This window comes from Marmota monax, unplaced genomic scaffold (assembly GCF_021218885.2).
Source record: "Marmota monax isolate L192 unplaced genomic scaffold, Marmota_monax_Labrador192_F-V1.1 WCK01_AAM20220418_F8-fsc00272, whole genome shotgun sequence".
Taxonomy (NCBI): domain Eukaryota; kingdom Metazoa; phylum Chordata; class Mammalia; order Rodentia; family Sciuridae; genus Marmota; species Marmota monax.
This window is the reverse complement of record NW_026694928.1, coordinates 1,563,784-1,586,510: the sequence shown is the minus strand read 5'-3', so window position 1 is coordinate 1,586,510 and position 22,727 is coordinate 1,563,784. Positions and strand designations below refer to the sequence as shown.

The 22,727-nt window shown below is 42.9% G+C and overlaps 1 protein-coding gene across 1 annotated transcript; it reads left to right on the top strand.

The window, feature by feature from the left end:
- The first annotated feature begins 16,832 nt into the window (after positions 1 to 16,832).
- LOC124081161 (vigilin-like) lies at positions 16,833 to 21,181 on the top strand. Its single transcript, XM_046427333.2, is given in 2 exon segments — positions 16,833 to 17,941; positions 17,943 to 21,181. Coding segments are annotated over 2 exon segments (3,795 nt in total). The 5' UTR covers positions 16,833 to 16,994; the 3' UTR covers positions 20,791 to 21,181.
- The last annotated feature ends 1,546 nt before the right edge of the window (positions 21,182 to 22,727 follow it).

Sequence of the window (22,727 nt, the reverse complement as noted above, 5' to 3'; positions counted from 1 at the left end):
TTCCATGACTCAAAAATAAGAAAAAAGATTTTAGATCTGTAGCCAGATGTAGAAAAACCTGTAACAGATTACTGAGGACACAGTTTGTAAATGCACCAGTCAGAGCATAAGTTGGGTGGTAGTGCTATCTCCCTTCCTTAGTGCATGTTGCTTGACTCAGTCACACAGTGACAGCATTTATGGTGCATGTTCATTATGAGTGGGTTTGATGAGTTTGGAGTAAATTTAAGTTATAAAATATAAAGATTTCAATAGCTTTGTACCAAACTCAACCCAAATTGGGCAACTAGCCCTCTAATTTCTCTGTGTCCCTAGAATTCTTGTCAATGAGTGTCCAAAATTCCAATTGTATTTTGTTCTCAGGGTGCTCAGCATGTCCTTTGACTCATCTCCTTTAATCTTAGTCGACAGATCTTCAGCTTCTGCTAGCTCCTCCTCTCTTCGTCTCTATCAAGGTCAGCTATATCTACATAAATCCACTGTACTCTTTCTCTTGTTCTGAGTAATCTTCCTGTCCAGTTTCTAAGCAATGATTCAAGTGTTGGACACTCAAGGAGCTTCTGCCTTCTTCATACCTGACAGATTTTATGACTAGTCTGTGTGGGCTTGGGAAATGGACAGAAAGAGTGGAGGAGGTGGGCCAGCTCCCATGAGGATGAAGAAAATGAGGAAGTTGATAGACCTGTGCCCCATGAATCACCAAACAAACTCAACAGCAGATCTACCTGGCAAAAGCAATGCAAATTGGAGGCAGGCTATGATTTGGTGATTTGAGTGGTTTGATTCAGCAACTGAATGTATCATTGAGTAGATGGGGAAATGTTTTTAGGACAGCAGATCCTTCTTGTCTGTCCCCAACTAGCTGATAATTGTTGCAAACTGAGTCTACCAAATTAGAGGCATATTTCTTGAAACTTCTTTCAGGACTAATGTTAATCTTTATTCTTACATTCCTCAATTCTCATGAGGCTATCCTGCTTTAAAGAAAATTATATGAGAAGCACTTATGTAATAGATTTCAGAATAATGACACATGATACACGGAGGCTCCACTGCAGTTTGCTAAAGAATTTTGAAGCCTCATGTGGTGTTCATCTCAATCTATACATAAAATTCTAATAATTACTTGCTATGAAGTGAACTTAACAAAAGGTGTTCTGTCAGCTTTCCCAATTAAGGTGTCCATCTGCTCCTGTTTTTGAATTAAATTTTGCCTGCATACTGTACAATAAATGTCCCTTTTTGGCTTGTTCTATTTTATGTGACTGACAGTTTTTTTTTAAGTTCAGCATGTGCATAATGAGCATGAGCAAATAAAGAGATGTCTGATGATGATCCTTAAGTAGTGAGACTTTGAAATTTAGTTTGATTGCCCTGAACTCCAAGTTTTGCAACCCAAGTCAAAATCTGGAGAGAGAGAGAGAGAGAGAGAGAGAGAGAGAGAGAGAGAGAGAGAGAGAGAGAGAGAGAGAGAAAGGGAGGGAGATAGATTATATTATCTTAACAAATGTCCCTTCAACCTCAGTCTCTTGGGATCTTTATTGCCATCTTCATTTTCAGAGAAGGAAATCAAAATACCAAAATATTAAGTACTTTAATTTAAAATTATAAAAGTTTGAGTTGTGCACCAATAATATATGGACCAGATCAAAGAGCATCATGCACTCAAAAGGTATTATACTTGATTGTGGGTGTATGAGTTGTATATGCATGTTTGTGCCTGCATGTGTGTACATGTAGCTGTTAGATATTTAAAATAATGTGATCTCAGATAAACAGGACCTAAACAGAAGAAATAGTCAAAGCTAATGTCTCCTGGGAGAGCATTTCTTTGTTTGGGGGCACTCTGAAGATCATCAGAACAAATCTACTGCACGATGAGAAAAAGCGGAAGCAAAGCTCGTTGCGTGATGAAATTACAGTGAGATGTGAAGCTTAGTGATAGTGAAGGGACCTCTGGAGTGCTTAGTGACGACTGTGGCCGGAATGGAGACTTTGAGCTTAATAAGAACAAAACCTGGTTCACAATTAAAAATCATGAACAATGGTCATTAACTTTTGTTTGTCCATCAGTCCTTTGCTCAAAACATTAAAAGGAAAATTTCTGCAGTTAGAATTGCCAGACAAATGTGCCCGTAGGAGGTATAGCTATGTGCAGTGGCCTAAATCTAAGTTGTTGCCGGACATAAGAATTGGCAATTTTCTGTACCCATTCTGGAGTTTCTACTACTGTGTCTATGGTGAGAGTGGGTCTAACACTATAAATCTTCTGGTAGGGCAGCATTATATAAAGCTTTGCAAATCATGAACACAGAGCAGCAAATTTCAACTCTGCATGCTGAGTGTCCTTTGTTTTTAGTGATGATGATTGGCCCCTGGAAGCTGGAAGTCATGGTACTGGGCTCCCTGCTGCTGCTCTGCTGACTGTGCATGAAGCTTGTCCTCTGATATGCCTCAGTCTGGATGTGCAAGGACAGCTCAGAGGTGTGGATTCTGGTGGGATGAACTCACACCAGGAGCTTAGGGTTGTAGTATGCATTTTTGGGGTGGGAAATAAGGGAACATTGTATCCAATGCCAATGTGCCAGACATAGTCTCTATATTCAATTTTGTCTTCACACCTTTGTGTGGTGTGTGTTAACATATGTTCTCATACATATATATTATCTTAGAAATGAGACACTTGAGGAACAAAGAACAAGTGGTCCCCAACTATAATGGTTCTTTCCAACTTTATAATGGTTTTATTGGGATATAATCCCAATATAAATAGAAGAACATCTTTATTTAAAAACTGAATTTAGTAGGTTCCATATCTATTAAATAACAAGACAAGACTGGTTGGGTTTGATCCTGCCTCCAAAGTCCTCACTCTGTATATTAAACTACTCTGGGCTCATTCTCCCTTCTTTTAACCCTGATACTGACTGTATGGGCTATAGGGTTAGACTTATAGTGTGTTTCTCCACCTGTCAAGAAGGTCTGAAGACAGTCTCACTGACTGCACTTTGGAAGGAGAAAATTTGTGGGTAACTGTCCCTGAACTTAGGTGTATGGTAGGTATTTAGATATATGGTAAGTGTTCAATGAAAGAAATATTGCTCAGTCTGTCAATGCTATAATCTCATTGTACTTGCTAACAATACCACACCCTCCCTACTCTCCAAAGAAGAACATCTTAAGGCTAAGTTCCATTGGTATCATGGTTTGGGTAAGTGTACCCCAAAGGCCTTTGTGGTAAAGGCTTGATTGCTAGCCGGAGGCTCTATCAGGAGGTGGGGGAACCTTTAAGAGGTGGGGCCTAGTTGGAGGAAGTTGGGCATGGGGTTGTTGGGAACCCAACTCCTTTCTCTTAGTTTCTTCGTTTTCATTTTCCTAGTTGTTCCCTTATTGTAATATAAAGATGTCTAACACAATCAAGATTCAGAGTCATTTAGTCACTCTTTCAGAGTTATAGAACTTAATGTCTGAGGTGGGAGATGGGTATATGTGGCTGGGTTCACCTGTGTTACTAGAAGAATGATGCTATGGGTTTCCCTTAATGGTGATGCCACAAAGAGTCCTCTTCATGTCTAGTAAGATGGAGCTGATGAAGCTATGCAGATGGATTCCTTACCTACCTCTCTCCTTCAAGGTGTTTATATTTTAAAGAGGAGAAACCATTTCTACCCTGGGGGACAGTCTTCTTCTTCAGTGTGTAAGTCATGCGTCTGATTTACTGTGATCCACACATGACTAAGAACAGATCCACTGCTTGTGACCATCAGGAAGGGATTTTACTTGATGCCAGCCTACCTACATGTGTTAGCTTCCTGTTACTATAATAAAATATCTGAGATAATCAACCTATAAAGAGGAATGGTTTGATGTGGTTCAGCCTTTTCAGGTTTCAGTTCATGATTAATTGGCTCTGTTGTTTTGAACCTGTTGGGAGGTAGAACATCATGGTGGGAACACATGGTATAGCAAAACTGGTCATCTCATGGTCAGGACATGAAAGTAGAGATATGAGGGAGCTGAATTACCACTATCTTTTTCAAGGGTATGCCCCAGGGACTTAAAAACCACATTTGAGGTTTCACATATTAAAGGCTCTACCACCTTCTAATAGCACCAAGTTGTGGACCAAACCTGTAACAACTGGGCCTTTGGAGATAGTACAAGTCCTAATTATAATACTACATAACAGTGTGGTCCATTTTTATGCTACTTTGCCTGGCAGATTTGGAGAAGAAAATTATTGCTTAATAGCATGATCTTTCTCCATCTTCTGTCTACATTCATGGTTTCCTGTAAAATGATCCAAATGAAGAGAGCCATATAAGTAAATATATCTTAAGAAGACAACAGAGAAAATGAACACTTTGACACTTCCAACAAAGGTTTTTATCTCACTGTGCTAAAAGAGAGAAAAATATTAGTTAAACCCTTACTAGACTAATCTTTAAATAACTTTCAGCACTCAAAATGTCAGGAACCAGGTCGAAACCCTAAAAATTAGTTTTGTGGGTACAGGAGGTTAAATAGGAGGTGGAATGTTTTTCTTGAGTTAAGTAATATCTGAAAACAGATATTCCACTCTGTGATTTATGAAGTAAGAATGTGGAGGATAGGAAAGGTAGCAGAATACAACAGTTACTAATAGGGCATTATGTAAAAATGTGGATGTGTAACCGATGTGATTCTGCAATCTGTATTTGGGGTAAAATTGGGAGTTCATAACCAACTTGAATCTAATGCATGAAATATGATATGTCAAGAGCTTTATAATGTTTTGAACAACCAATAAAAAAAAAAGAATGTGAAGTGTTACAAATAGATCCACTCTGGCAGCCTCTGCTGTCATTTATGTCAACCTAAAATCAGTTCTTCCCTTCCTTGATTTCATGACTCTGAAAAAACTCACTTCCCAAAGCTATGGCTGATGACAATCACATTATTGAACATTTTATCTGGAGGCAGAACAAATTGTTATAACAAAGCACATACGAGAACATAATTAATCTCTCTTCTTCCTTGAGGTTCTGTTTCTCTACCAGCTATCTCATCTTTGCTGCCCAAATCAACAATCACAAAATCCTCTTCAGTTTAGCTCTCAACTGCCCACCTGAGGGTCACCAGCATCTGCCCCTGCTCTCTCAGAGCATCCTCCTGAAAGATGAGCATTCTGGTGCCCGGCTACTGTTGCTACTTATACAGCATCCTCACCATTCTTCTGGTAATTGCTCCATCACCATGTTTTTTCCTTTTGAGGAGTTATTCTATCCACCTCATTACCTTGGGTTACCAACCTAGTGACATGGACACATGTCCCAATAAGGCCAATCCTATTCCCTTCTAGAATGTGACTCTTGTGTGAACTGCTCAGTGACTGAAGATGCTGTGTTGGTGCCTTCCTCAACAGTTCCCTCGTGGTCCTTCCTTCAGTCATCTGCCTGGGGTCTTGAATCCAAAGCTCCCCATCTCTAGACCTGGTTCATGTCCTTTGCTCTGCATTTCTTTAGAGGTCTCTAGTATTTAAGCACTTTTTTAAAGCTAAAATTTGTATTCTTGGAAAACAATGAACATTAAAGTGGTTGATTGATCAGAATGTTACTTAAATGTGTGTTTTCCTATATCTGTGCTTATTTCTATTAAATAAACATTAATTTCCTCAACCATCTAATAAATGCTTCCAGTGAGAAATACAGTCAAGAAGGTTTATGATGAACTAATGTCCCTAGCCTGCTTCAGTGTCCACCCAAAATAGAGAAAGATTCAATACCAAAGAAGCAGCTGGCACAACATGAACACATGGAGACACCCTTGTGTACACCCTCCCTGCCCCCACACACATATTCACAATGGCTCCATCCCAAGCTGACCCACCATAACTTCAGATTGACCTGATGGCACTTCTGTCTCTGAATGTATTTCTGTTCTCTCCAGCTGTCCAAGCCTCAGGCTAGTCCATCCTGAATGTGGCCTCAGGCTGTTTTTTTTTGACCTGGTATAGACAACCAAGCCTCAATGTACACATGGGGGTAATGTAATGTTCCTCCCAGAAACTCCATAATCACATATATTTCATACTAGAAGGGATGTAAAAGATCAGAGAGAACAGTGATCTTCAAATATTATTTTGCTCTGCAACTTTCTTCCTGGAATATCTTTGCAAAAGCCTGAGGGGCTCCTAGGGACAGTTGGGGTTCTAACATACACAACTTGAACTGGGGTCCTTACCAGCCTCCTCCTGGGATGTGAAGAAACAGAAGCAAATGATGCTGAAGCTCAACATAAGCTAACAGGCTGAGGGTGGAGCACAGAGGAAATCTCAAGTTTTCTTCCCCCTATCATCATTACAATTTTTATTATAGGTTGAAAATCCCTAATCCCCAAATACAAAATCTGAAGTATGCCAATCTCTAAGACTTTTTTTAACATTAACATTATGCCACAAGTTGGAAAATTTCATACCATAAAACTTTGTTTCATAGCTCCAAGAATTAAAAATATAGTATAGGGCAGGCATGATGGTGTATGCTTGTAATCCCAGTGGCTTGGGAGGCTGAGGCAAGAGGATCAAAAGTTCAAAACTGGCTTCAGCAACTTAGTGAGACCCTGTCTCAAAATAAAAAGGGTTAGGGATGTGGATCAGTGGTTAAGTGCCTCTGGATTCAATTCATCATATCCAAACAAACACACAAAAAATGTAGTATAAAATTGCCTTCAAGTTATGTGTATAAAGTATATATAAGACATTTATATTTTGTGTTTAGACTTGGATCCTATCCCAAAGATATGTCATTATGTAAATGCAAATATTTCAAAATTTTAAAAAATCTGAAACCAAAACACTTCTTGTCCCAGGTATTTAAGATAAGTGTTGTACTTTAGAAATGATTATTTAGCAGTATGGAGATTCCTCAGAAAACCTGGAATGGAACCATCATTTGATCCAGCTATCCCACTCCTCCATTTATACCCAAAGGACTTAAAATCAGCATATTATAGTAATGCAGCCACGTCATTGTTTATAGCAGCTCACTTCACAATAACTAAACTATAGAACCAACCTAGGTGTCCTTCAATAGATGAATGGATAAAGAAATATGGTATAATATATTCAATGAAATGTTACTCAGCTTTCAAGAAGAGTGAAATTATGGCATTTGCCAGTAAATGGATGGACTTGGAGAATATTATGCCAAGTGAAATAAGCCAATCCCCTAAACCAAAAGCCAAATGTTTTCTCTAATATGAGGCTGCTAATTCACAATAAGGCCGGAGGGGGGCACTAGAGAAGTATAGTGTTACCTTAGATAAGGTAGAGGGAAGTAAAGGCAGGGAGATGTGGGGATGGGAAAGATAGTAAGATTGAAACAGACATTATTATTTTATTTATATATGTGACTGCATTACCAATATGATTCTACAACATGTACACTCAGAAAAATAAGAAATTATATTCCATCTATGTATAATATATCAAAGTGCATAAATGCATTCTACTGTCATATGTAACTAATTAAAATAAATAAAAAAGTTAGTAAATAATGAGTATTTAGGGCTGGGCATGGTGGCAAACTCCTGTAATACCAGCTACTTAGTAAACTGAAACAGCAAGATTGCAGGTTCAAGGCCAGTCTCAGCAACTAAGTGAGACCCTGTCTCAAAATAAATATGGCTCACTGGTAGAGTATACCACTGGGTTCAATCTTCAGTACCACAAAAAGTGAAAAACAACATTAGCAACAAAAAATATTTCTCACCCTGTAAAGATTTTCCACTTATACACTTTGATTCCTCATCTTGGCATTATAAAAAATGTAATCTAGCACAAGTAAGAAAATTTAATTAGATCTGTCAGAAAATGGAAACTAGGCATTTTTTACAGGTCCTCTTTGAGGCCAAATCTGAGGATAATATAGAAAGTAAAGAAGAGATGAAAGAGTGCAAATTAGAAATAGGGGGCATAACATTTCCCATGTGATGTGTGCATGCTTGGGGGGGAGGGGGAAATTTTCTAGTGAAATGGGGAGTTTAGAGCTAGCACATTTGGAGGACAACTAGGAAAGTTGAGAGTTGGGGCAGCATAGAATGAGTTGTAGGAAAGAGGGAAAAATGTCAGAGGCAGAATGTCAGGGAAGAATGTCATAGTCTTCTGTGGTACATAAACATCATGCTTGAGAGCGATTCTTCACTTTTTCCTTCCCAAACAGATTCTTGATATGGTAAGCTTTGGTGGGGCCAAGAATCTATATTTTTACAAGGTCTAAGATCAGCAGATACTGCCGGTTTCACTTTGAGAATTTACTGTTTTACCATATTCATGATGATTTGCACAATTGTGATTCTTACAGCATGCTGATGAAAAAATGTACTGTTCTCTGATTCACATATTCCCAAGCACTGGAAGAATTCTGACGATGTTCTATGAAATTCACTTAGTGCAGACATTTGTCACCAAGAGGCAATAATAAAAGATAATGTTATAATCGTGATTATATTTCTACATCCTATTATATTCCAGGCTCAAAGAAATGCAGGAAAAATGCACATACCCATGTCTACTGACAAATATAAATTTGCTCAAAAACCTAATAAAAATAATTGGACTTGAGATGTAAAAAGAAGAGATGCAAGAAGATATCGCTTCAAGAAGTTCGAAGTATAACTTGCCTCTGACTTACCCAGGCCTAATTTATAGTCATGCCCTATAGACTGTAATCATGTTTCTCTAACAAGGAATCAAGGAGCAGAGTGGGAAGAAATGGTGTATTATATTTCAACTTGCCCCTCTGAGGCAATCCACTCCACTGTTAAGCTTACCCTTTGCGTGTCAGCTTCTGGAACGTCTCAAATTTCTCCTTTCTCTTCACCTCGTGCTGCTGGGGTCTGACCATTGTATTTGAGGTATCCAAAGTCCTTCATCTGCCTACTTCCTTACTCCTGGTCCCTGCACCTTTCAGGGGAGTGGAAGGAGTCTGGGGGGAGTACCTCCCCACAGTCTGGAGAAGGGAATATGTGTCAAGGGGAAAGGAGAGGACAGGCTCCTTGTCTTGCCTGTCTGGCTGTGTGAAAGTGAGGAACTAGGAGCACATATCACCTGATCAAACTCCCCTGAGCTCTTAGTTCTCTCAAGGGGCTCTGTCCTACTGCACCAGGGATACCAATGAAATCAGTGGGCAGAAATGGGAGACTATCTTTGAATATTGGTGGATCTAGAGCTTAGTCGTTTGCTACTGTTATGGTTTAGATATTAGGTGTCCCCCGAAAGCTCATGTGTGAGACAATCCAAGAAGGTTAGAGGTGAAATGATTGGGTTATGAGAGTCTTAATCCCATCAGTGAATTAATCCCCTGATAGGATTAATTAAGTGGTGACTGAAGGTGGGTAGGATGTGACTGGAGGAGTCATTAGGAGTGTGTATTGGGGGAATATATTTTGTATATGGCAAGAGGAGTCCCTCTCCCTCACTCTCCTTTCTGATCATCATGTGAGCTGCTTTGCTCCACCACACTCTTCTATTTTCATGCTCAGCTTCATTTTGAGCCCTCAGGAATGGAGCTGGCTGGTCTGTGGCCTGAGACCTTTGAAACCATGGGCCTCAAAGTAAACATTTCTTCCACTAATTGTTCTTGTCAGGTCTTTTAGTCACCGCAGTGAAAGAGCTAAAACAGAAATTATTGTCAGGAGTGGGGTCATTACTCTGACTAACCTGACCATGTGATTCAGAAGCTTTGGAGCTCTTTGGAATTGTTGGAGGAATTTTGAGATGTTTAGCAGTGCAAGCTGGAAATGCTTTAGATTGTTGTCAGTAGAGTTTAATGGGCAATTCTGTTGGGAGCTCAGAAGACCTGAATGTAAATAAGACCGTGGACAGTGAAGACAGGACTCAGAAGGGTTCATAGGAGAAGGATGACTGTATTGGAAATTGGACTAGAGGACATTCATGTTATGTTCTGGCTGAGAAGGTGTCTTTTGCCCATGTTCTGAGACTTTCTGTGAGGCTGGTTTTAAAAGCAATGGACTTCTTAATCTGACCAAATAAATTTCTAGGCAGCATAGCATTCAGGAAGTGACATCAGATATTGCTGTTGGCTTTTAGCCAAGATTATTGTGAAATTCAGGACCAAAAAAGAGCAGAAAAGTTTGAAAAACTTTGACTTGAAACCGGAGTAAACCTGGGGCAAAGGATGTTGGAGTTGTTGAAGACATTATCATCACTAAAGAAATTCTAAGACTTTATCTAGAGACAATAATGGCTTGAGAGCATCTCAGGAATTGGCAAGACCACATCCAACTCAGGTTCAAGGGAGTAAAAGTAAACTATAGAACTTGTCTGCCTAGCTGGATTTCAGTCTTGCTTTGATCCAATCCCTTCTTTCTATGCCCCTATTTTTCTGAATGAAAAAAAATTTTTCTGTATCTTTATATATTGGATATTTGTAAATTGCTTTTGATTTTTACGGGTGCTCACAATATGATATTGTCTTGAGTCTCAGAAGAAAATTTGGACTTGAACTTTTGGGCAATCTTAGAACTGTTGAGACTGTGGGAACTCTTGAAAATGAACTAAATGTATTTTGCATTGTGAGATGGTGATACCAGTCTTGGAAATCAGAATCAGGTCCTCCTTCTCCGGGTGTTGAAGATTAAACATTTCAGAAACACTGATGCAAGCATAGAAAGCAGGCTTTCCATTTATTTGTTTGTTTGTTTAAGAGACAGTACAGAGATAGCAGACATCTCTGGAGAGAAGCTGAGACCTGGAGCTGATGCCCAATGGAAAGGGTGTGTCTTTTCTTTCTCTCTTTCCTTTTTTTAAAGACACCCGCCATCTCTTTCTTTCCTGCTTCTGTGTCAAAAGGCAGGAAAGAGCATCCTCCGGGGGTAATTGCTTATGTTGGAAAGTCCAATCCCCCTTCCTTCTGCAGTGGTAGCAACTGGTTGAGTGGGGAATTGTGAGATGGAGGTGTTAGCAACCCATTTCCTTTTCTTTGATAATTACTCCTCTTCTTTCTGACCCAGTAATGTATTATCTACACAGACTACCTGTTCCTTGTCCATGTCTCAATGAGCTTGTGGGGGCCAGGGGCAGAATGTTTTGGTTTAGATATTAGCTGTCCCTCATAAAGTCATGTGTGAGACAATGCAAGAAGATTAGAAGTTAAATGATTGGGTTACAAAGCCCATTCTCTGATGGATTGACTGAGGGATAACTGAAGGTGGGTAGGGTGTGGCTGGAGGACATGGGGTGCACCTTTGGGGAATATATTTTGTATCTGGCAAGTGGAATCTCCTTCACTCTGCTTTTTGATCATCATGTGCTCTGCTTCTCTCTACCACATTCTTCTGCCATGGGCCCCGAGGAATGAAGCCAGCTGTCTATGGACTGAGACCTCTGAAACCATGAGCCCTCCAGTAAATTTTTCCTCCTCTAAAATTATTCTTGTTGGTTTTCTAATCACGGCAGTGAAAAAGCTGACTAAAACAGCAACTGATGAGTTTTGGATAGTCTCAACACTGGTTGCCTATTAGAATCACTCAAAATGCTCTAAGAATAATCATGCACAAGCTAGTTCCCATCCTAGAGATTCTAATTAAATTGCTTTGGGTTGGGTGGAACACGAACATTTTGCTCCAAGCTTCCAGATGATTGCAATGTGCAATTGAAAACTCCTGCTAGCTCTTGACATGTGGTTCTGGGAATAGTGGCTCCCGGTACCTGGGAACTTGGTGGAAATGAAAATTTCTGTGCTCAACAGAATCAGAAAATTTGGGGCATGAAGCCAGTCATCTCTTTTTTCACAACTCCTCATGTAATTCTGGTGCGTGCAGTTGAACATCACTGATGTAGCTGCATAAAAAAGTCCATGGAAAGAGAAAAGCATGAAGCATAAGGAGATAGAAGAATTGACAGAGCCCTCTAAATAATAATAATAAAAAAATCCAACAACAAGAAGAACTTTTGACACTAACATTTCCCTATTCGCTCACAGAATCTCTGGATGGCACTTTTATTGTTAGAAGTGATGCTGTCTCAGCAACCCTTAGAAGAACCAGCTGCTGGATTTGGAGCTTACATTGGGAAGGGACCACACAGGAAAGACTAAAGGTTTTTTGATGCCCAGCGTTAGGATCCCTATGTACATCATGGTCAAAAAGAAGGCATAAGGGAATGGTTATTCTGTAGAACTTGATTCAATTTCTCCTTCCGGGATTCAGACAAAAAAAAAATACTTGAAGAGGAGAGGATTACAGTCACAGCCTCCAGAAGAGTCAGGTGGGAAAATAGCACATCACAAATCTCCTTGAGAAAGCTTCTCTAAATTGGGGATCCTTGCTACTCAGGAATGTATTAATTTCATGGATACCTTGGGGGATAGCTGCACCTTGCCTGAGGGCATGTTTTAAAAATCTGTTGCTCTGTACAAGTATAATCATCATGTAAATACCCACAACTTTTGGCATGGAAGACATTTACATCTTCCAATGCAGCAGAGCTCAACTCTCCTAAGATTTAATGTCACTTAGGGCTGGTTGATAGAGCTTGCAGGGCTCCATCCCAGACTTTATAATTTACTTGGTCTTGAGCTGGGGCCTGAGCATATGCATTTCTTACAAGTTCCCTGGAGTTTCTAGAGCTGCTAAAACAGAGACTGTAACATCACCCTTGTGTGTCTCCTTGTGTCTTTTGTCAATCCTATCAGTGCTATTGTGGTCTAATGCTGGTGTGGCCTATAAATTTTTATTTTAACCAATTTTGTCCCATTGTCCCAGATGCAGAACCCCTGTAAAACTTAAATTGAGCATCAGATTTACCACTTATGGCACTTGTGAAATAATAATTATTTTTAGAGATCTATTCTTTTGAGAAAAGTAATAGGTGAATAATTAGAACATTTGAAAGTATTTTTTAAATTCATTGTGAAAATGGCATAAACTTTGCTTAAAAGTTACTTCTACTAAATGTTCAAGTGAATGCAATATTACATACATAACTGATGTAATATAAAATTAATTTTCTTATACATCTTATATATGTAAAGATTTTCTAGAGCTAGGTTGCCATTTCATTTTGAGAAATGCACTGCATTTCAAATTATCTATCAATAGTGGAAAGTAGTTGCTCTGTAAATAGGACAATGGGATAATGCATACTGCAGAATAATGTGCAGTGTACTGCTTGGATGTTCTGGGCTGCAGAAATGATGTCAACCTGCCCTCATTACTCTCTGTTTATATATAGAAATGCATCTTTGTTTCTCTCCAGCCTGCTTTGAGTTCTGTGAGACTGACCTCTACGGGCCATATTAACAGGGCTATGTATTCCTTTTGTTTCCCCTTGGATTTGCCCAATGGAAGTCCCTGCCAGAAAAGAGATGTGAGGTCAGCACATATATTCTCCATGATTCTCAGGGCACTGGATGAACATTGCTGAGGCTGAATGTCTACCCAAAGTCACAGTTCTGCTGCTTCAGTGCTCACCAGTTTTGCTAGCAGTTGATGATAATAATAAGGTGGGTAATAACTACCATCTTCTGTAGAAATCCCTGGAACTAGCAGATCTGGTTAGCTCCCATAATTCTGTCTATACCTTTGGAAAGACTTCCATATTTACATACCCTGGATGTGGATAAAATGATAATAATATAATAGGGAAACAATCCACTGAAACCACTTAATGAGGAAAGCACCCAAGTTTTAGTTATAAATTCTGGGCATCGTGTGGAGTATTGTAATACTGTTATAACTTTGACTTGTATTGTGGGAAGAGTGCTTGAAAGCAACTGAACAATGATCTTTTCCTTGGGAGTAAGGCAGTTCTGCAAATGCTTCATTTAAGTTGTAGAGAATCCACAATCACACTCTGTTTTGATTGACAGTCATTCACTGGTTATGACTTGTTAGCACATCTCTGAACTATTGGATTCCACGCTTACAGGTTCCATGAGGGAAAACAGAATGAACAAGTGTCCTCTAAAATCAACAACATGGATGAAAAAACAAGCAAAAAGAGTTTATAATTATGAATTCAACACAAATAATGAAACTGCCATTGTAAAATTGCTGGATAATAAATGTGTCATTTTTAGTATGAACTACTACTTACTACACAGTGGAACCACTTGGCAAAGTCCAATGATGGAAAAAAATAAAGAGTAGAGCTGATGTGCCCCCAACCAAAGACAGTGGGTGTCTGTAACAATTTCAGGGGTCGAGTGGATAAACATAATTGTGTGGTTCCCAAATATTCCACTTCTATTAGAGGTACAGAATGGATTTTGTTCCCTAAAATAACACATTTGTGAACCAAGACAGGAGAAATCTCAAAACTTTGTTGGCCTTTAAAAGAGACATTTGCTTAGCATACCTAAAATGAGGCAATGAAAACCTATCTGGAGGAAGATAATATAATACTCTCAGACCTACAACTTTTCAAAATGATGTCAAGTTTTTCATTTTAAGGGCAAGAATGTCAAGGATGTCAAAACAAGATACGACATGAAAAACCACACATATTGTCAAAAATGTAACATAACCTTTGTTTGAAGTGCTTTGCTCCTTTCCACCAATGATAATTAATGAACAGGTCATGAAAACTATTTTCTTTGTATATTATGTAAAATGTGTCCACTGTTCTAATTATAGGATGGTATGTGTGTGTGCGTGCACGCATGCATGTATGATTCTAAGCTACAGGTACAAGGAGGAAAACCAGAAAAAACAAGAGTCTTCTGAAATCAACAACACTGATGAAAAACCAAACAAGAGGTTCATATAATTAGCAATTGAATACAAATAATGAAATTATGAAATGCTACATGGTCCCATTGCCCCCTTATAGGACTTCCTGCATTTTGTTTTCACTGACAATAAAACGATAGTTGAGGTATAGATTATGCTATGATTTCCAAACTATTTTAATGCACCTATGCTGCTGAACTTTCTCAGAATTGAAAGCTTGGGACTCAATAGGCTAAGAAATACTCAGGTAATTCTCCTGCAGGTTGGTTGGACACATTTTGAAAAAAAAACTGTGAAATGTGCGATGAGAAAAAGGCAGTCAGGGATGAGAAATCATGGATAGGGAGCAAAGTGCATTCAGAGCACATGGCTCTTAGGACTGAAGGGACAGATGCAACAGCAGAATCAGATGGGAGAGGAGGCAAGAGAAGAAAAGCTCCTGGTGGTCCTGTTCACTTCTTTCCCTCCAGCAAGCTCACCTGGTCTTTATTAATTGCCTCTTCTCACCCTGCAGTTCTAGCTGTCCCATTTTCAGCAGACTTCTGATACTGTACTCAACTCCAGATGTCCTAGGGCTTCTTTTCCTTCCCATGGAGGAGGGGGTGATGTGATATCAGCCCATTCCCTTAGGGTGCTATTGGAGTCCCTTTCAAAGCAGAACCTGCAGATTGCAGCCAAACTCCCAAAAATCAGGACCAGGAGAAGAAGGAATTAACAAAGAGTACAACTTAGTATCGTCCCTTAAAAAGTCCGGAGAGAACTTACATATAAGTATCCAGCTGTAAAATGATATTATACATACACTTGCATAACTGGGTGAAACTAAAAAAGTGAACTTCCATCTTCTCTGAGGGTCTTGATTCTCCGTGGGGCCTGTTAACCTGTTTAGTATCTCCCCACTATTTGGAGCTGGTACTAGTTCTCATCTCAAGAATATATGTAAGCCACCAGGAGTGGTGGCACATGCCTGTAATCACAGTGGCTTGGGAGGCTGAGGCAGGAGGATTGCAAGTTCAAAGCAATGGTGCGGAATTAAGCAACTCAGTGAGATCCTGTCTCTAAATCACATAATAAATAGGGCTAGGGATATGGCTCAATGGTTGAGCACCCCCTGAGTTCAATCCCTGGACTCCCCCCCCCAACAAAAAAAGAATATATGTAAGCCTCTTATAAATATAGGAAATGGAGGGGAGGGTCCATAGATATCAAAGATTGGTACAGAGGTGGAGTCATCTTTCAATAATAAGTACACCTACAAGGCTCAGCATATGAAAGTATCATCTTATTCTGTCCTCATAAGAATTTTATGAGATATATACTATTACTAGCATTCTATAATATGTGATCATGCAATACTTAAAGTAAAGTTAAATAACTGGTACAAGGTGTGTAGCTAATAAGTTTGGAACTGGGATTCAAACCAATCTTCTTCTGATGCGTGTTTGTGTTATTAACCTCTGTGGCCTTCTTGTTACATTTGTCACTTGAAAAGATTGCAGCTCCTGTGAAGTAGGACCTTATGCTACTCACGCTTACTCATGGTTTTTGGCTTCCAGATATAGTGGTTTCTTGGACTGCCTTTCCAATATGGTAGCCAGTAGCCAGTAGCTACTAGCCACTTAATGCTCCTAACCACTTGAAATATGGACATTTTGAATCGATATGAATGTATGCTCAAACAATGGATTTAGAATTAGCATTTAAAAACTTTATTACTATTTTTTAAAATTTCTTCTTTTTGTGGTGATGAGAATGCAACCCAGGGCCTTATGCAAGGTGGGCAAGTACTCTACCACTGATCTACTTCCCTGGTTCTTATTACTACTTTTAATAATTTTGCATTTTGGACATATTTGACTACAAATAATTTTTTTAAATTAACTGGCTTTGTTTCCTTTTGCTTTACCTTTGTGACTCCTGAAATATTATATATATGACTCACATTATATCTCTATCGAATGGCACTTTTCTAAGAGTAGCTGAACCAATTCATTTGCAGTAAGTCCTTCCTTAAGAATTTGGGGCGGTTGGCCATATAGAGGCTGGGGGCGGGGGGAGGTCAAGCGTAGCCTCTTCTCCTTTACCAAGATGGCGGCTTGTCCCTGTTTTGCCACATTTCCTACCTTATGAGCTTGGTTTCCTCACGCTAATAAGAGTGGTACAGTAAAAGCTGGCAGGCTGACAGGCGGCCTCGGGGCGGACTTTCTGGCTACCGACCGTTTTGCTGTGGCTTACCCGGATCACGTGTAGGTGTGAGATCCATGAGCTCCGTTGCAGTTTTGACACAAGAGAGTTTTGCCGAACACCGAAGTGGACTGGTTCCGCAGCAAATCAAAGTGGCTACTTTAAATTCAGAAGAGGAGAGCGACCCTCCCACCTACAAGGATGCCTTCCCCCCACTTCCTGAGAAGGCAGCATGCTTGGACAGTGCCCAGGAACCTGCCGGAGCCTGGAGCACCAAGATCCGGCCCATCAAGGCCTCCGTCATCACTCAGGTGTTCCACGTGCCCCTGGAGGAAAGGAAGTACAAGGACATGAACCAGTTTGGAGAAGGTGAACAAGCCAAGATCTGCCTTGAGATCATGCAGAGGACTGGCGCTCACCTGGAGCTGTCTCTGGCCAAAGATCAAGGCCTCTCCATCATGGTCTCAGGGAAGCTGGATGCTGTCATGAAAGCCCGGAAGGACATTGTCCCTCGATTGCAGACTCAGGCCTCAGCAACTGTTGCCATTCCTAAAGAGCACCATCGTTTTGTGATCGGCAAAAATGGAGAGAAATTGCAAGACTTGGAGCTAAAAACCGCAACCAAAATCCGGATCCCACGCCCAGATGACCCCAGCAACCAGATCAAGATCACTGGCACCAAAGAGGGCATTGAGAAGGCTCGCCATGAGGTCCTGCTCATCTCTGCCGAGCAGGACAAGAGTGCCGTGGAGAGGCTGGAGGTGGAGAAGGCCTTCCACCCCTTCATTGCTGGGCCCTACAATAGACTCGTGGGTGAGATCATGCAGGAAACAGGGACGCGCATCAACATCCCCCCTCCCAGTGTCAGCCGGACAGAAATCGTCTTCACTGGAGAGAAGGAGCAGCTGGCACAGGCTGTGGCTCGCATCAAGAAGATTTACGAGGAGAAGAAAAAGAAGACCACGACCATTGCAGTGGAGGTGAAGAAGTCTCAGCACTAGTATGTCATCGGGCCCAAAGGCAACTCTCCTACAGTTCCTGGAGAGAACTGGGGTTTCTGTGGAGATCCCACCCTCAGACAGCGCCTCTGAGACCGTGATCCTGCGAGGGGAGCCCGAGAAGCTGGGCCAGGAGCTGACTGAGGTCTACGCCAAGGCCAACAGCTTCACGGTCTCCTCAGTGTCCGCCCCCTCCTGGCTTCACCGGTTCATCATCGGCAAGAAAGGGCAGAACCTGGCCAAGATAACACAGCAGATGCCCAAGGTGCACATTGAGTTCACTGAAGGTGAGGACAGGATCACCCTGGAAGGCCCCACCGGGGACGTGAGTGTGGCCCAGGAGCAGATCGAAAGCATGGTCAAGGACCTGGTCAACCGGATGGACTATGTGGAGATTAGCATTGACCACAGGTTCCACAGGCACCTCATCGGGAAGAGCGGGGCCAACATCAACAGAATCAAAGACCAGTACAAGGTGTCTTTGCGCATCCCTCCTGACAGCGAGAAGAGCAACCTAATCCGCATCGAGGGGGACCCTCAGGGCGTGCAGCAGGCCAAGCGGGAGCTGTTGGAGCTGGCCTCTCGCATGGAAAACGAGCGTACCAAGGATCTAATCATTGAGCAGAGATTTCATCGCACAATCATTGGGCAGAAAGGTGAACGCATCCGTGAAATTCGTGACAAATTCCCAGAGGTTATCATCAACTTCCCAGACCCAGCACAGAAAAGCGACATTGTCCAACTCAGAGGGCCCAAGAACGAGGTGGAAAAATGCACCAAGTACATGCAGAAGATGGTGGCCGACCTGGTGGAGAATAGCTATTCGATTTCTGTTCCAATCTTCAAACAGTTTCACAAGAACATCATTGGGAAAGGTGGTGCAAACATCAAGAAGATCCGCGAGGAAAGCAACACCAAGATCGACCTTCCCTCGGAGAACAGCAATTCCGAGACCATCATCATCACAGGCAAGAGAGCCAACTGTGAGGCTGCCCGGAGCCGGATCCTGTCCATCCAGAAAGACCTGGCCAATATCACTGAGGTGGAGGTCTCCATCCCTGCCAAGCTGCACAACTCGCTCATCGGCACCAAGGGCCGCCTGATCCGCGCCATCATGGAGGAGTGCGGGGGCGTGCACATCCACTTCCCTGTGGAGGGCTCCGGGAGCGACACGGTCGTCATCAGGGGCCCCTCCTCTGACGTGGAGAAGGCCAGGAAGCAGCTCCTGCACCTGGCGGAGGAGAAGCAAACAAAGAGCTTCACCGTGGACATCCAAGCCAAGCCAGAGTACCACATGTTCCTCATTGGCAAGGGGGGCGGCAAAATCCGCAACGTGCGTGACAGCACGGGTGCCCGCATCATCTTCCCAGCCGCGGAGGACAAGGACCAAGACCTGATCACTATCATAGGAAAGGAGGACGCTGTCCGGGAGGCACAGCGGGAGCTGGAGGCGCTGATCCAGAACCTGGACAAAGTGGTCGAGGATTCCATGCTGGTGGACCCCAAGCACCACCGCCACTTCGTCATCCGAAGAGGCCAGGTCCTGCGGGAGATCGCAGAGGAGTATGGTGGGGTGATGGTCAGCTTCCCGCGCTCCGGCACACAGAGCAACAAGGTCACCCTCAAAGGTGCCAAGGACTGTGTGGAGGCAGCCAAGAAGCGCATTCAGGAGATCATCGAGGACTTGGAAGCCCAGGTGACGGTGGAGTGCGCCATCCCCCAAAGGTTCCATCGATCTGTCATGGGCCCCAAAGGCTCCAGGATCCAGCAGATCACTCGGGATTACAATGTCCAGATCAAGTTCCCAGACAGAGAGGAGAACCCAGTCCCCAGCACAGAGCCAGCTGTCCAGGAGAACGGTGAGGAGGCCGGGGAGGGCAGAGAGGCTGAGCCTGGCTCTCCACGGAGGTGCGACATTATCGTCATCTCTGGCCGAAAAGAGAGGTGTGAGGCAGCCAAGGAGGCACTGGAGGCTCTGGTTCCTGTCACCATCGAGGTGGAGGTGCCCTTTGACCTTCACCGTTACATCATCGGGCAGAAGGGAAGCGGGATCCGCAAGATGATGGACGAGTTTGAGGTGAACATTCACGTCCCAGCTCCTGAGCGGCAGTCTGACGTCATCGCCATCACCGGCCTCGCTGCTAATCTGGACCGAGCCAAGGCCCGGCTGCTAGAGCGCGTGAAGGAGCTGCAGGCTGAGCAGGAGGACCGGGCTCTACGGAGTTTCAAGCTGAGCGTCACTGTAGACCCCAAATACCATCCCAAAATCATCGGAAGAAAGGGGGCAGTGATCACCCAGATCCGGCTGGAGCACGACCTGAACATCCAGTTTCCGGACAAGGACGTTGGCAGCCAGCCCCAGGACCAAATCACCATCACAGGGTACGAGAAGAACACAGAAGCCGCCCGCAACGCCATCCTGAAGATCGTGGGTGAGCTTGAGCAGATGGTCTCTAAAGACGTCCCTCTGGACCACTGTGTCCACGCCCGCATCATTGGCGCCCGAGGCAAAGCCATCCGAAAAATCATGGGTGAATTCAAGGTGGACATCCGCTTCCCACAGACTGGAGCCCCAGACCCCAACTGTGTCACTGTGACAGGGCTCCCGGAGAACTTGGAGGAGGCCATCGATCACATCCTCAACCTGGAGGAGGAATACCTGGCCGACGTGGTGGACAGTGAGGCTCTGCAGGGCTACCTTAAGCCCCCCGTGCACGAGGAGTCCAAGGCCCCCTCCAAAGGCTTTGTGGTGCGGGATGCGCCCTGGACTGCCAGCAGCAGTGAGAAGGCTCCTGATATGAGCAGCTCTGAGGAGTTTCCCAGCTTTGGGGCTCAGGTGGCCCCCAAGACCCTCCCTTGGGGCCCCAAACGATAATGATCAAAAAGCAGCACCCTCTCCAGCTGCTGAGCAAACCCGCCACACAGTTTGTCTCGGTCTGACCCAGCGGCTGGGCCCCAATTGCTGACGCTCCCCCTCCCGAGGTCTCGCAGTGAAGCCTGACGGCCGGCCCTGTCACCACCTCCCCAGGCCTGGTCGTCACCCAGCGGGCTCAGGGGCTGCCCCTGGGTGGTGCCCCAGGACAGGTGCCACCATGTTGAACACTAAGCAGAGGTCATTGCGCATTTGTGGTAAGACTCCAGCTTCCTGGTCACCCAGCATGCGGTCAGCACTGACCTTCACCAGAGCTCCACAGCAGCGGCTCGGAGTCGACTTCCTGTGTCATGACCTCAGGAAATAAATTTCCTTGACTTTATAAAAAAAAAAAAAAAAAAGAATTTGAATTACAAGACTGCCGATAGTTGCAGCCGAGAAAAAAACATAATTTAGGTGAGAGAAAGAGAGAACAGAACTAGAAAAAGTGTATGATATCAACTTAGGGAGAGAAGGTGGCAGCTGGGAATCAATCCCCCTCTCTTGCCATGTGCTCAGCGACCTTGTGAGTCATAGGAAACCAGGTGGTGAGTAATGGAGCCATGGGGATATGGATCACACCTGCCGCTGGATCATGCCAGTCCCTGGCAGGTCATAGACACACAGGGTTGAGCCCTTTAACCCTCTTTTCCCCAGTTTTCTAGTCATTGCAGCCTATGAGTGTTAGATGATTTCAGTTTGTCCTCCTGAAAAGGCTGAGGACTAAGAAGTCTCCCTTGTCAGTGTCAGGAAACAGGGCAGAAATGAGATGCAAATCCAAATATAATTAACTCACCTATCAGAAGTCCTGCAATAGTAACCTTGAAATCCCCTTCTCTAACTGTTTTTGGGCAATCAGTGTGAGCCAATGTCTGGTATGAGCACCATTTGATTGGGAGCTCATTGAACCTACATGCACAGCACTGAATTCTTCTTAAAACCGAAAGGGATATTAGTGCTTTCTGTCAAACAATAACAAAAAATGTTTCTCCTTGACCAGATAGCTTAGAAAAATGTTTACTGGTCCCTCAAAATGTCAGCAGCCACCCCCCTACTGCCCACTGTCTAAGCAAGAATATATCAGGAGATTTTATTTTTGCCTTAGAGTTGGAAAGCAGAAGCACTCGGGCTGAAGTCCTGACTTTTGTGTCTTTCTTTACTTCATTTCCATTTCTTTATGCCAAGAACATAGGCTTGTTATCAAGTTGCCTCACTCCTGGTGCTGCTTGGTAGCAGGGAGGCTTTTTTGAGACCTGAGGAGATATACTAGAACACAAGCTATTCATTGTGAAGCATTTTGACAGTTTCGAAGGGGCAAAGATGAGAGAAGTTGATTGGGACGTTTGTTTCCTCTCCTCCATCATGCCAGACTAGGTACAAGGTCCTTTGCTTTGAGCATCTTATGTCTCATTGCAGCCTTGGCATGATTATTATAAGTGCAGTTATCTCTATCTCTTCATTCAGGAAATCAGCATTTCCTTTGTTTATGTAACATACCAATGCCACCAATTTGCCAAAGTCTCACAGCTTGGTTCATTCCAGAATACTTGTTGAGGACTCCAACTTCCTGCTGAACCCTAAGCAGCAGAGAGGAGGAGGAGACCAGCCCTATCCTAATTGTTGACACATTGGACAAACAAGTAGCTTATCTGTGGGAAATAATTATTCTCCATATGGGATCCTCATGGACTGGAGAGGACAGGGAAAACTAAGGGCTTAGCAGTATTCTTAAAAATTCTGCACTCAACAAACCAAAGGCTTGTGTGAGCTCAATATGGCTCACAGATCTCTAGTTTGCAGTTTGTAGGACATCTTTGAATTTGAATTAGAGTAAATAGGACTTTGAAATCTAAATCCAAGATCTGCTTCATGGAACTGGGCAAGAGAGGGAAGAGATCCTA